Source organism: Tursiops truncatus, chromosome 8 (genome assembly GCF_011762595.2).
Source record: "Tursiops truncatus isolate mTurTru1 chromosome 8, mTurTru1.mat.Y, whole genome shotgun sequence".
Classification (NCBI taxonomy): Eukaryota; Metazoa; Chordata; class Mammalia; order Artiodactyla; family Delphinidae; genus Tursiops; species Tursiops truncatus.
Window position 1 is genome coordinate 55274955 of NC_047041.1, and position 14242 is coordinate 55289196.

Here is a 14242-nt window from a genome sequence, read left to right on the forward strand (position 1 = left end):
ACTGGAGAATGTGGCAGAGGTCAAGGCTTATTAATCTTTGTATAACCTTGTTTAGTCCAGTCCCTTGCAAAGAGGGAGAGAGCTAGCTCAGTAAATGCGGAATGGCTGGCTGACTGTTTAAGAATGAGGTTTTCATAGTTAACTCAGCTTTAGTATGAAATTCAAAACAGTGAAGACGACAGGACTCAAACATAGCAGGGAAGTAACATACACTTTTACTCTCAAAATAAATACTAATCAATTTTATTTTATAAATACAGATGCTGAGTTTTCTTCCAATTACCAACAGATCAGTTTCACATGCCATTTATTATTGGTGGTGGTTTAAAAAATTATTTAAATAACTGGTTAGGTCAGGATAAATGGGCACTATTAGAACTGCTAAAAAAATAAAGCTGGATACAATCTTCCAAAACTAATATTCTGGGGGGGAAAAAAATCTCTGGAATTTTTAAAATGGGTAAGGGGAAGTGGAGAGAGAAAACACAAGCAAATATTCATCTGATAACATTTGCCGGCTGTAAAAGTGTCTCAGCTACATGAAAATTGAAAGGGCTCTTAGCAGTTCAGAAATGGATAGGACTGAGTTTTCATTTCAACTTACATTCTCAAAGCAAAAATTACAAAGATTAGTAGGAGATAATACCTCATCCCATATTTGGCCTTGGCCACTTTAAACAGAGGCAAAATGAATTCTGCAGCTTTGGGAAATGTCAGAGTTATTCCCGGAGAATGTAATGCTGTAGGATCTACCCAAGTTTGGCAGAAACTGCAGACATCAAACAAACTCAGTGAAAACTCAAAACCTAAACTAAATAAACCGAAACCTAAGTGGTGTTTTGGGGCACAACATCACTGGACACGGTGTGGATTAGGCAAATGTGCAGGTAACTACTGATCAGTTCTGGCCTACCAGATCACATTCAATGGTGGGGTTCCCTGCTGTGTGGGTCAAAAGCTGTGAAGCCCAGAATCAGGGAGTCCACAAATGGGAGACTGACAGGTGGAACCCCGGAGCTGCAGGCTCTATCTGGCTGTGTGGAATCTGAGATGACACTGTAACTATGGGTGCTCCTGTACGTGGTCCCTCTGCTTGGTGATGCCAGAAGCCGGGCTGGAGGACCTGCATTGAATGCACCTTGTCTTTGAGTTTCGCATGAAGTTTAAAGGTCTCTCCCATATCTGAAGAATCACACGTCACATGTGATTCACCTTCCATGGTTCAATACTAATATAGTCCTTCAAAACCTCTTTTTTTTGGGCTTGGTGGGGGGTAGATGTTACTTCACTGGAGGACCCCACAGCCCAGTCTGATGTACATCCAAGATCATGTCTAGCTCCACCCGTACTGACTCCAAAATGAATGACAGTACTCTGCAAAGAAGCCATGACTCTACAGATGGCTTCCGCTCCAGGTTTGGAGTAGTTCCACCTGTTTAGAGGAGTAAGATGGATTTCTTCAGATCAAGTTAAAACTTTTAATTGCTTGCAGGTTGGGTCTGTCTGTCATACAATGATCTTGTGAGTTCTTTACCTGAAAAATAACAACATGAACTATTCCATTTACCAGTGTAGCTGTGTTTATAATTGAGCCCAGGAATGCTTGGACAAAATATGAAAATGGTTATGAAACCTGTGAGTTAAGTCATTATGGAGGACAGATGAGCTACTGCAGAGTACGCCTGTGACGGTGTGTTGCTACACACAATATGTGAACTCAAATGAAGTCAACGGCATTAGCTTAGCTTAGATACAGCCACAGGTTTTGTTCAGGCTAGTGCTGTCACGATGTAACATACGGAGATGTAGGTTCAAGAGGAATTTCAAAGCTGGGGAAAGAAAAAATCAGGTTGAGTGAAGTAAACTCAATTTTTATTCTTTATACAATACACGGATATAAGCATAAAATTTCCTTAAAGAGCTTGCAACCCTGAGGCGATGTCCTTGGGTATATAAAGTATATAGCAATAGCAAATGATATCTGAGCTCCAGGAATGAAAATGTACTTCAAAAACATAATTTAATATTTATGCAATTGCACACATACCGATAGTATTTTATGCCTCATCTAGTCTCTTAATCTAACTACCTCAACTGCCTTGCAGTCTGCACACTGGACAGCCTGACTCTACACATATTTTATCATATACAATGCCTTCCTTTCCAACTGAAATTTAATAAATTAACATGGGGTTTACATATAGGGATTTCTGTATGGTGAGTGTGTTGCCAGAAAGCACACCCAGCTTTTGACAACAGCCTCTGCCCACATAACTGTGGCCCCCAGAGGGAACTGGATGCCATCTGACTATAGTAACCTCAGGGGTCCTTGAGGATCCCCTGGGATCCACCAGAGGTGAGGTCTTCCCTATAATCTGAGGGCTGCAGCAAGGGTATGGCTGACTGGAAGAGGTGGAAGGTAATGGCAACTTCATTAAAGAACCAGCAAATGTGATGTCCTCAGTCGTCAGGATGCACAAGGTATCTACTGTGCAGACGGGGTGACAGCTAGGTTGACTGTGAAGTCTGGGGGCAGGGGCAGGTGGGCCTGGGTATAAGGAGGCCATTGTGCTTCTAACTCATCAACTTAATGGACGGCCAAAGATCCTTCAGTGGATGTTGGAGACCTTTTACTGAATATTCAATTTTCCCAAAGTTTCATAAACTATGGTGAGGGCAAATGCTTATAAGAAACTAAAGATAAATTCATTATATTATTTATATATTATCATCTTCCCTCTGAGGATAACACAGAAGTGTAAATAAAAAAGCAGTCAAATGCCTATAAGGTGACTAGAGCTAGACTTCTGCCTTAAAATAACTGTCAGGCCTGAAAAGCAAATCTTGAAAGCAAAGTCTAACTTTGGCCCACTGATACACAATGATCCTGAGTCCCTCCTTGATTCACAAAGTCTATTTTTCTGAGGAATATCCTCCATTAATATTCATTTTGTGTCATAATTATTACAAAGGGTAACCAGTGCAGCTTTATCCTCATTTCAAGCAGTGACTCTATCCTGGTCCTACCGTCTGTCCGCTCGCTTCACTTATCAGAACTCCTGCGTGGCCGGCGGAAGCTGGATACATTTTCGTTCAGTGCATAGATCCTTCGGGAGAACTCTTCAAATTCTCCCAGAACTTGTTCGTCACACTCCACTGCCACGGCACTGTCCACAGGGATGCAGTTAAATGCTTCCAGCTGATCGCCTGAGGTGAAGCCTGTGGCTTCCATGCCGATGATCTCTTCTGCTTGCTCCACGGTACAGCAGAGCTCGGCTTCGGAGACCGGGTGGAACCCCCCTGGAAGCTGGGCGCTGGAGGAGCCGGCCTGCTCGCTGGGCAGGAGGGTGCCGTTGACTGTGGCTGGAGGCCCCGGGAGGGCTTGTCCCTGTTCCTGGCTAGTGTTCACACTCCCATGGCCTCCACTGAAGCTGTCACTCAGATCTACCCCTTTTTTCTTGTTTTCTTTGGAGAAGTCCAAGGAGGTGTCCAAGGAGGAAGACAGAGATGTTGTCTTTCTCTCAGATTCTCCCGTGGAGGGGACGGTGGTCACAGGCTGGGCTAATGCTGAGCTGTAACTGGGGGGAGGGGTTTTGTACTGGAGTCTCTCATTCTCTGAGCTGGCCCGTTTCCGGTGTCCTTTGTCTGGTGAAGGCATCCCCCCAGAGAAGCCTACATCTACACCCCCAAATACGGAGCTTTGTCTCTTTGGAACAGGGATTGCACTGGAGGTGTGATGTCTGTCGCTAGAAGACAAACAAAAATGAGAAGTTACTTTCAACTTCAGAACTCAGCTTAAACCTTCTGGATCCAGAGATAGGAAATAACATATTTAGGTTTGAGATAATACAAATTGATAATACTCAACCTTAGTATTAATTTTAGTGTCCAAATACAAAATGCAACATAAAGTATTCTGAGTTCAGCATTGGGAGCTTCCTTTAAGAAGGATACAAGATATACGGAAATATATGCAGAGGGTAGGGCGGGGGGTAGAGACAATGTCATATGGGGAGGGGTCGAGGCAACTGGAGGGACTGGATCTGGAAAGAAAAATATATGAGGATGTGATCAACTTCTTATGTCTGAAGGGCTACCAATATCTTATTCTTGTTTTTAATATTCAAGTCTTATTTTACCTTCATAAAGCAGGTATCCTCATTTGACAGAGAACTTCAATGACTTGCCCACAATAACCTCAACGAGGCAGGGGTGAGGCTGGACTAAAACCCATGACTCATAGCTCAATGATCAATAGCTTTTCCAATACCCAAATGCTAACTGCCTTGCATGAGATAAGTGGCAGAGAGAGGACCAAGGAGATGTGTGTGTGTGTGTATGTGTGTTCAACGAAAAATTAACTTGGGAAATGACCTCTCCTTTATAACGCTAGTCACACACACTTTACAATACTTGGTCTTCAGTACCTTCCTTCAAACTTGATTTACTTCTCAGGAGGATACTTTTGGGCCAGCAATAATAATCCCTGTTTGGCTACCCAAAGCATTATAGTTTCTGAAGTTATTTCATATACATCATTTCACTTGGTCCTCACAGAAACCCCATCAAGAAAGCAGGGTATACGTTATTACTCTTAAGTCTGAAATAATAAATAATAATTAGTTAATGGAAATAGAGTACCCAGACTCTGGAAATGATAGTCAGTTTGTAAGCTACGCTAGTGAAGCCGCCTCTGGAGTACTAATCACAGTTCTAGACATCATACTTGGCTGACGCTAGTCAGCTTCAATACAACTATATGAACAAACTGGGTCCAGAGACAGAGGGAGGTGCAAACACAAGATCCATCTGACTGGTGTTCTTCAGATGAGGAAACACACACAGAGAAGTGGCTTGCAAAAACAAGTACCAGGCAGGAGCAGAGGTTAGACTTAAAACTATAGCTATCCAACAAATAGCTGCTACATGTGCCAGGCCTTGAGGAGGGGAAACAGATGTGAGACATGCTGGCCCTGCCTCTGAGGAGCTTCCAATCTTGCAGTAGAAAGACATCCACAATTACTGAAATAATACATTTTCAAATTACAGTCATGGTAAGTGCACTGAGAAAGAAGAAAGGATCTCGGGTTCCTTCTACCTGTGTCTACAGCCCCAAACCCTTAAGCCAGCTCCTGCCCCCTCTCCTCTCAGATCTCTCTTGATGCTCGACTATCCCTGTGGTCTAAGCAAAGGTTCGTCAAGCTTCTTGAGGAAAGGCAACCAAAAGGCTTCTTCTAATCCATGTGCCCATCAGGCTCCCTTGCTTGGCTATGAGTGTTGGTGCCAAGAGCGATTTCCTAATTAGGGGTGCTCACTGGGGCACACACAGAACCAGGCAAGTAGACTAGTAAATTACTGTTTTTAGTTCTCAAGAAAAACTAAGCAGAGCAAAACTTGTTGGCCTTAATCTGGGTTTTCAGTTAATATGTTGTCAAAACTCACAGTAATGGGGTAAGCTGCACATTTTGGCCAGTCTTCTTGTTTTCACTGCTACTTGCTGACAAGTGTCCCTCTCTACATGATTCTGCAGGGGCCCTAGGTAATCAAACCAAAACAGCATCAGCACCACCCACAGACAGCCTATTCTGGGCAGACAGGCCACGCTTTCAGCTGCCACCACAGCCCATGAGGGGTGGGAAGCGCCAGGTAAACCCGCCCGGAACGCTGAAGGTGCTATTGCTGGCACGGAACCACAGGCCAGGTGCTTAACCACTTACGGCTACGAAGGGTGAATGACTTGACACCCTCCCTGCTGCCACCCAACCTATAGCTTTAACCCGCCCAACCTATAGCTGAGCTCTGGGTCTGGGGTGTTACCCCTATTTTTTTAATTTAATTTTTAAAATTTTATATTGGAGTATAGTTGATTTACAATGTTGTTAGTTTCAGGTGCACAGCAAAGCGATTCAGCTGTACATATACATATGTCCATTCTTTTTCAGATTCTTTTCCCATATAGGTTATTACAGAATGTTGATTAGAGTTCCCTGTGCATCAACAGTAGGTCCCTGATGACGTTACTCCTGTTTCGATGCATGGATTCAAAGGCTTTTGTGAGATGGAGACTTTGGCATTTGCTGACATCCTGATCCTGGGATCTTACCCAGTTTTCCTGGATTTTTATGAGAACCCGGGTAATGACAGTATCAAATACAATTTAGAAAACCTAAGAAACAGTAAAACGTTCCCTCTTAACGGTAAGAAGATGAGGTATTACGGAGACAAATAAGGAAGTCTACATATCTAACGTTTACCCTACAGTCACACACTGTCTTTTTTTCCCATTTGCAGCTATGTGCCATGAAACCTTTCAAAAATTTTTATTAGTCTTTCTTATAATCTTTTTTGTTTTTGTTTTTTTGCAGTATGTGGGCCTCTCACTGTTGTGGCCTCTCCCGTTGCAGAGCACAGGCTCAACGGCCATGGCTCATGGGCCCAGCTGCTCCGCGGCATGTGGGATCTTCCTGGACCGGGGCACGAACCCGTGTTCCCTGCATCGGCAGGCGGACTCTCAACCACTGCGCCACCAGGGAAGCCCTAGTCTTTCTTATAATCTTAAAAAAAGTTGAACAAGAAAGGTATTTTCCCTTTTTTTATTAAAAAAAATTTTTTTTAATTTTATATTGAAGTATAGTTGGTTAACAATGTTGTGATAGTTTCAGGTGTACAGCAAAGTGATTCAGTTATACATATACATGTATCTATTCATTTTCCAATTAAAAAATGTATTTTCTTGATAACTTTGGGCCATCAGTATTAACATGTCTTACTAACTATGACATAGTAGAGAGACTATGGGTCTTTCAGGGGCGTGTTTCTGAATCGGGGATCTGAGTCCGAGTTCTTAAGTCTGCACTCAGGCTTTTCTGTGTCCTCTCTCACTGTCAGGCTGTCACGTGTGGCCAAGTCAGCGCTCTCGCCTGTGAGCGCTTCTCCTTTTTTGACATTTGCTTCTAATTTGCTGTGTTCTTGTAAAGTAGATGTCTTGAGAATTGTGTGCAAAGCAAGAGTAAACAGGATTTGAGTGATGGACCAGCAGATATCCTGGGCATAATATGCTTTATTATATGAGTTTTGTAACATTAGTTTTGGCTGCTCAGAATTAATTTTTTATTACTTCCAGAATCTTAGCAATGTTCCAAATTTTTAAGATAGCTGAGGTCTAAACAGCTCAAGTGTTGAATGACTGCATTAAAATATATACAAACACACATGCATTTTTAATTATTATAATAATTTATACTCCCTGGAAAACTAAAAAATATAAACCATATTAAAAAATAAAAATCACTCAAAAGCCTATTACCCATCAAATAACCATTATTTGGATATTTTCCTTTCAGACTTTGATTTTATGTATGTGTGTTTAATTTAAAAAAGACACAAAACCAAACAAACAAAAACCAAAATGAAAGCTGTGTTTGCAGTATATATATACAATTCTGTATCCTGTTGTTGGAAGTTATTCAAACCTCTTGGTAAACAATTCTAAATGGCTACTCCATTGAATGGAATATCATAACTTACTTAATCATTTTCTTATTTTTGTGGATTTAAGATATTTCTGAAGTTTTACTATTAAAAAACAAACTATTGTATTTCTGTATAAAAACATAATGCATAGATTTTTTTTTGGTTTTGTTCTTTTTGTTGTTTTGTTTTGTTTTTTGCAGTACGCGGACCTCTCACTGTTGTGGCCTCTCCCGTTGCGGAGCACAGTCTCCGGACGCGCAGGCTCAGTGGCCATGGCTCACGGGCCTAGCCGCTCCGCGGCATGTGGGATCTTCCCGGACAGGGCCACGAACCTGTGTCCCCTGCTTCAGCAGGCGAACTCTCAATGACTACGCCACCAGGGAAGCCCAAGGCATAGATTTTTAATAAAATAATTCTGACTTTCATATTTAATAGAAGGTTTCTAGAAGGAATCTTCATTACACGTTTTGGTATTAGTTAAATTCTTACAAGAAAAATAGGAACATTATACCTCTATTATTGCCTAAAAAGAGAAAGGTAGTGGGCTTCCCTGCTGGCGCAGTGGTTGAGAGTCCGCCTGACGATGCAGGGGACACGGGTTCGTGCCCCAGTCTGGGAAGATCCCACATGCCGCAGAGCGGCTAGGCCCGTGAGCCATGGCCACTGAGCCTGCGCGTCCGGAGCCTGTGCTCCGCAATGGGAGAGGCCACAACAGTGAGAGGCCTGTGTACCGCAAAAACAAACCCCAAAAAACCCCAGAAAGGTAGCAATTAAAAAGGCAAATGATTGATTGATAGATTAAAAAAGAATGCCCAGAATGTTTCAAGATTCTTTCTGTCTGATTACAGTCTGGCTTCATAATTATTTTATCTAGATGGAAGAAGAGGTTGAAATGCCTAGATTTACTAATTATTAAGACCAATTTTTAAAGGCAATTAACAATTTACTTATCAAATGGAATTAGTGCAGTATTTAAATAGTGATGAATAACTTACAGGGAATTTCTACTCTTAGAGACAACCAGAGTAAACCTGAGTGTTCTGGGGAGGAGTGGATGCAGCAGGAAATGTAGTAGCATTTCTTTATCCTCCACTTCGGCCAAGGGTCCCTATGTTCTAAGGCACTAGATATGGGGGCAAAGAGCCTGAGGTTTAGCAACGGGACTGAGTCCCCCAGTTCACTGCACACATTCTTCTCATTAGCTGTTTGCCTTGAATGGATGCCTCTCCTAGCTTGGCTTAGGTCCAAACTGGAAACATGACATCTGGGGTTTAATGCTGCAATTAAAAGGAATTTATTAAAAAACAACCCAAAGATATTGTAATTACAAATTTACTAGGCCACGGTTTAGTAAAACAGGGCATAGGTCATTGAATAACTGAACCACATTGGGGACTGTTAAATTACTTAATAATAAGCCTTTTTGCTACAAGTAAAAAAGGATATCCTAGGATCCCAACAATAGCATGGTGAGGGAGAAGGCAAGTGGCTTGGAGTTTAGAGGTCAAGGAGGACAGTCGGGTTTAAATTTGGCTTCTTTGGATCAAGTCTTCCTTGATCTCTCTAAATTAAGGTCATTAATTTCTTTTTCATTCTGTCCTTATTTACTGCAGTCAGTTACCTTTTGTTATCTCTTCAGCTATATCTGGAGATACCTGGAGATGGTGGTGGTGATGAGAAAGGATGCTCAAACTTCTGGATCGGCAACTGTGATCCTGTTTATTTGGAGTTATAACTTAAGGTCGAACTCACCACTTGCTAGTTATATGACTGTAGGCAGTCACTTATCTTCTCTGTGCTCTAGTTTTCTTCTTTGTAAAATAGATTATTGGACTCTGGTAAGGATTAAATAAAATAACACACTTCAAATCCTTGGCAGAATGCCTGGCATATATACCGATGGCAGTAGTAGCTGTAATTGTGGTTGCTGTCGTTATTATTTGCTTCCGTGGGCTCTGGATTCCAAAAGTATTAGCCTCATTTTACAGAAGAGGTAACTGAGGCTCAAAGACATTAAGGTCTTAGACGGAAACACATGGGAACAGGTAGCAGAGGAACGACCAGAATCTAGATCTCATTCCTTCTACTGTTTCCTCCTATACAGAATAATGTTTATAGCAGGAACAAACTCAGAGCTCCTCCCCGCCCCTCCCCCGCCATCTCCACTCCTGCCCATCAGGGAGCTGCCTGCCAGAAGATAAGGAGTCAAGGCAAGTGTGAAAGAGTTTGGGGGAGAAAGTACTAAATCAAAAGGTTTATTCTGCCCAATGTGAAACTTCATTCCAGCTTTTTCCTTTTTCCTGAGGACATGGGGTGGGAAAGGCTTTGAATCAAGTGGAAATGCTCAACTGCCTCTATTTACACGATCTACCAAATGCTGAGGGACTAGAAGAGCTTCCCAGAATCCTTTGAGGTACATTCCAATTGTCCCCAAACCTCTGATGTGTCATTTTTCTTTATGAATTTAGCTTCAGGGAGAGGGAATTTTTATAAGAGGGAGAATTTCTCTGCTTCCCCAACCTAAAAGAGGAGGACCCTGTTCAGCACTTCTATAACCATTATACGAATACCTCGCCATGAAGCCAGCCCAACCCGGGAGACAGCAGAACCAGTTCATTCCACTCCACTATCCTTGCCCCACCACTCTCTCCCCATCTTCCTTTTCTGTTGGTTTTACTTCCCGAAGCTATAGCTTCTTTTTACAGAAAAGGGACTGGGAGAGGGGAAACCAAGTGAGAAAGCACTGGTCCAAAATGTGTTCCCATTTCCACATCTCCCATATATAATATTCCAGACCTTCACTATAGCTCCGCCATTATAAAATATGGGAGACGGGTGGAGCACTTCACTACCCCGAACCTGTGTTTCCTCTCCTGTGAAGTGGGTATATTCATCTAACGGCTGTTGCAGTCAGGATTAAATAAAATATACAAGGAAAATTCTTAGTACAATGAGTAGGTACTCCATAAATTATTAATAATAAAACAATAGCAACTAACATTTATGAAGTACTAGGGAATAAGTAATCTGTTAACAGCTTTATACATGGTCTCATTTCATCCTCACATCTCTATGAAGTATACATCCTCATTTTACAGATGAAGAAACTGAGGCACAGAGGTTAGGTAACCTGCCTAAGATCACAAAGCAACTAACTGTGCTTTAACAGAGGGAGTCTGACTGAAAAATGTTAATTTCCTTCTCTCTCCCAATCCATAGGACTGGCCACCCAAACACACTCTACTTTTATTTGAGGGAGGAGTGAGAATCAGAATAATACTTTTTAGGTCAAGTGGCTTGATACCTTTTCCTTCTCTTCTCTTCTTGCCTACATTAAGTTTGTGTGGCATTTTTACTTCCTAAGACTTGTTATGCTGTTAAAAGAACGTTAATGCATTCTAAGTATCAATTATGAACAGAAATACATTCTGCCATGGAATGATATGAATGTGAAGACTTAGGGAAAAGTGAAATAAAGAGAAAATGTAAAGATTTCCCACCTCAAGAGAGTTCTTCAAGCTGGAGTGAAGTTTTAGCTCTTTGAAAACTTTTTTTTCCCTCTGTTCTTGTTCAGATTCACTTGTGCTTGTTTTATCTGTCTACAACCAGGTCTCACACTGTAAAGTATTAGGAAGGAGTACAATTCACAGTCTCAAATATGTGTCTTTCCCTCCTACAAAATGTTTCCTCTGAGGAACATTACTAGATCACAGCTGGTCAAAATGCTAAATCTTGATTGTCTGGATCCTGGCCAAAATCTACAGCCACAACTCAGTGGAATAAGAATACTTAAAAAGAAGGGAAAAAAACAACAACCCACACTTTTAAATAACATTTGATCTTCTTCTTTCTCCCCCTTGTAGCAAACTATGACCTCATGGCAGTGAGACATCTACATGGAGGTGTTTAAGTTGGTTTACAGCCATTAGAAATGTTTGAAGCTCTAGGTACTACTCTGCGCCAATAGCATGTCAACTCTGCTAAAAAGCAATAATAGTTTCTCACCTTCTTAAAGATTACTGCTTAAATAATGCAGAGCAACGACAGGGCTGCACAGAGTGCCAAAAGCAGGTTGCCAAGGCGAAGCTGAGGCAGAATTACGTCTTTTGGCAGCTGAGAAATTACAATATAAAGTTAGTTTAAAAAAAAAAAAAAGACAACCCATAAATTAGGCTACTAACCTCTTTGAAAATCCAGCAAAGGTTGGGATTTACCTTTCTCCTTTTTCTATCTCAGATCAAGTAGAAGCACACAGCCTCCTTTTGGAAAAGCCAAATTGAACAGCTAGATCTTATCTCCCAGGAGGTAGCTGGGGGTTAATAGTTTTAAGCATGCAGAATCTTGGCCAAAGGCAAGCAATCTAAAGGTCTCTCACCATTACAGATAAGTGAAAGTGCTTAATCTGTGCCCTGGATGTTAACAAAAACAAGAAACAAAATAAAAATAGAAACAATCTTGGCCCAAAGCACAGGCTAAAATCTGTGCCAACGGTCACTTTTCCCCTGGGCTCCGCTTAGAAGTTTTCTTGCCAAAGCCTGACTAAATAGAAACAGAGTTTAAAAAGGAATAACTGAACAAGGGAGCCTTTAGATTTTATTTAAACTGAGTTCTGATGGAGAGACGAATTTGTGAAAGAGAAAATTCCACAGGCAAAGGATAAAACAAGCAAGCTGAAGAAATCCATTTCCCCAGACTCTGTGATGTGAGGGCCTCCGTGGTCCTGGGCAACAGGGCCCACCTTGGAAAAGAAAGGTCCCAGCACACGCTATGAACAGAGGCTGAAGGGGTTCCCACAGCATGGAGGGGGTTCCCACAGCATGGAGCCCACCTGGAAGCCAGCTTGGTTCCTTCAAGGCTGAGTTCCCTGGGATTAGGGAATAGAGAGTGATCCTCCAGGGAGACAGAAGGTCTCAGGAGCTGGCAGGTCAACCACTTCACCCATCAGCTTTCCGTTTAAGAAATCATCACACAAATTTAACGTACTGAAATCACAGCCAGGCAAGGCAACAAACATTATAAGGACTGTAACATGGTCTGCAGAAACAGAAAGAGATGCCAGGAAGGATACCTGATGACCCCTCGGAGTGTCTAGATAGCACCTGAAACATGGGAGTGATAAAGTGTTTATGCTGAAACTAGAAAAAAAAAACAAACGACCTTTGCCAGGGAAACCAGAGGAATAGCAATGTCACAGCCCAGCCCCAGAAAGAACTTGATAGGGAAATTTAAACCTTGGTCAGAATTTAAAAAGTAGACTTGCAGAGAGAGCTACAGGAAGCTTTAGACTCCAGAGGCCAATGACAGAATCTATGAAACTAAGTTTTTGAAAGACACTGCTAAAGCTGAACCACCATCACATTTCTAAGAAGCCCTGACAGGAACCGAACCATGGGGCCTTAGTTGTTTGCTTTAAAAGAAAAAAGGATAGCTCTGCCACCATTTTCAGAGATGCTGGAGGCCTTTGGAAGAAATGCTTAAATGACAGTTAGCCATCATTTAATCACTGCTTAGAGACTGTGGGACTTCAGGGACAATGTCTCGGGAACCTTATTTTTTGTAGCCCTCTGTACTACTGCAAGAGGTGCAGTATAAACTGTATGTATATTAACAGAACATATTAACAAATTATTTACTCCCTCATTTAAATATATAGTGAGTGTCTATGCACAAGGCACTGTGCACTAGACTCGGGGGATACAATAGTGATTGGAAAAAGCCATGGTTCCTGCTTCTGTGGCGCTTATAAGTGGGAGAGGATAGACATTTGTCACAGAATTATAGATATAAATGCAAAATGACAACCTCTGACACATGCTATGCCACTAACCCAGCAGAGGCCAAGATTCGAAGGGCTAGTAGACTTCTTCACCAGGTAAAGAGTGGGTGGGTGGGTGGGTGAGAGCATCCAGGCAAAAGGAATAGCATATGTCAAGAGAGAGAACGTTTGAGGACCCTAAAGGTCATCTAGTGAAGAGTAGCACGGCAGAAGATAAAGCTGAAGGGGAAAACAAGGTCTAGACCCTGCAGAAGCCCAGAGGCCATGTTTAGCATTTTTCTCTTTATTTAAGTCATTAAAGTGTTTTAGGCTAGGGTGTGTGTGTGTGTGTGTGTGTGTATATCTAGGGGGGTAAGGAGAGAAGGAAAGAGACTGATTAATTTGTATTTTGACAGGTACACTCTCACTGAAGCTGGAGAACAGAGTGGAGGGGGTCTGGAGCAGATGCTGGGGGACCACAGGCTGTGCAGTAGTACAGGTGAGAGATGATGGAGGCCTGGGCCAGAGTGGAAATGTATAGATACAGGCAAATAGACATATTAGGGGAAATCAGCAGAGGCTGTGAAGGTTGGATATGGGGGTAAGAGGGAAAGGGAGGAACCAGCTGCCTTCCTGGCCAGCGTAAAAGAATGGATGGAGATTCCATTTGCTGAAAACAGAGCACTGGAAGACCATGAGGCTTGTGATGGCTGGGGTGGAAGACAGGAAGAAAAAAACAAGGGCACACAGAATGTGCTGTGAAAAGGTCCAGGAGGCAATCTGAATAGAGGTCTGATATCGGAAAAGAGATCTGGGCTGAAGATTTACACTGTGCTTCCTTTCAATGTGGGTGATAATTAAAATGATAGTTGTAGATAAGATCACTGGGCAAGGGTGGTGAAGAAAAAAATCAGAGAAAAGAGGGCTAAGGACTGAGCCTGAGGAGCTCCAGTCTTTTATGATGAGGTAGAAGAAGAGGAGCCTGCAAATGAGATAAGGAGCCGTCAGAGGAAT

At 42.2% G+C, this 14242-nt stretch overlaps 1 protein-coding gene across 7 annotated transcripts in view; it reads right to left on the reverse strand.

Annotated features, from left to right (window-relative positions):
- Positions 1 to 227: 227 nt before the first annotated feature.
- The window catches only part of LOC101316208 (diacylglycerol O-acyltransferase 2), a 364872-nt gene continuing 350857 nt past the window's right edge, over positions 228 to 14242 (reverse strand). For 5 of the 7 annotated variants that reach the window (XM_073808431.1, XM_073808432.1, XM_073808429.1 and 2 more), the window contains one exon: positions 1856 to 3746. In XM_073808431.1, coding sequence (XP_073664532.1) covers positions 3044 to 3746 — 703 coding nt within the window. In that variant the 3' untranslated portion in view covers positions 1856 to 3043. Of the gene's footprint in view, positions 1830 to 1855; positions 3747 to 8205; positions 8751 to 14242 lie in introns of those variants that run through there. The other 2 variants (XM_073808430.1, XM_073808434.1) reach the window with 2 other exon arrangements.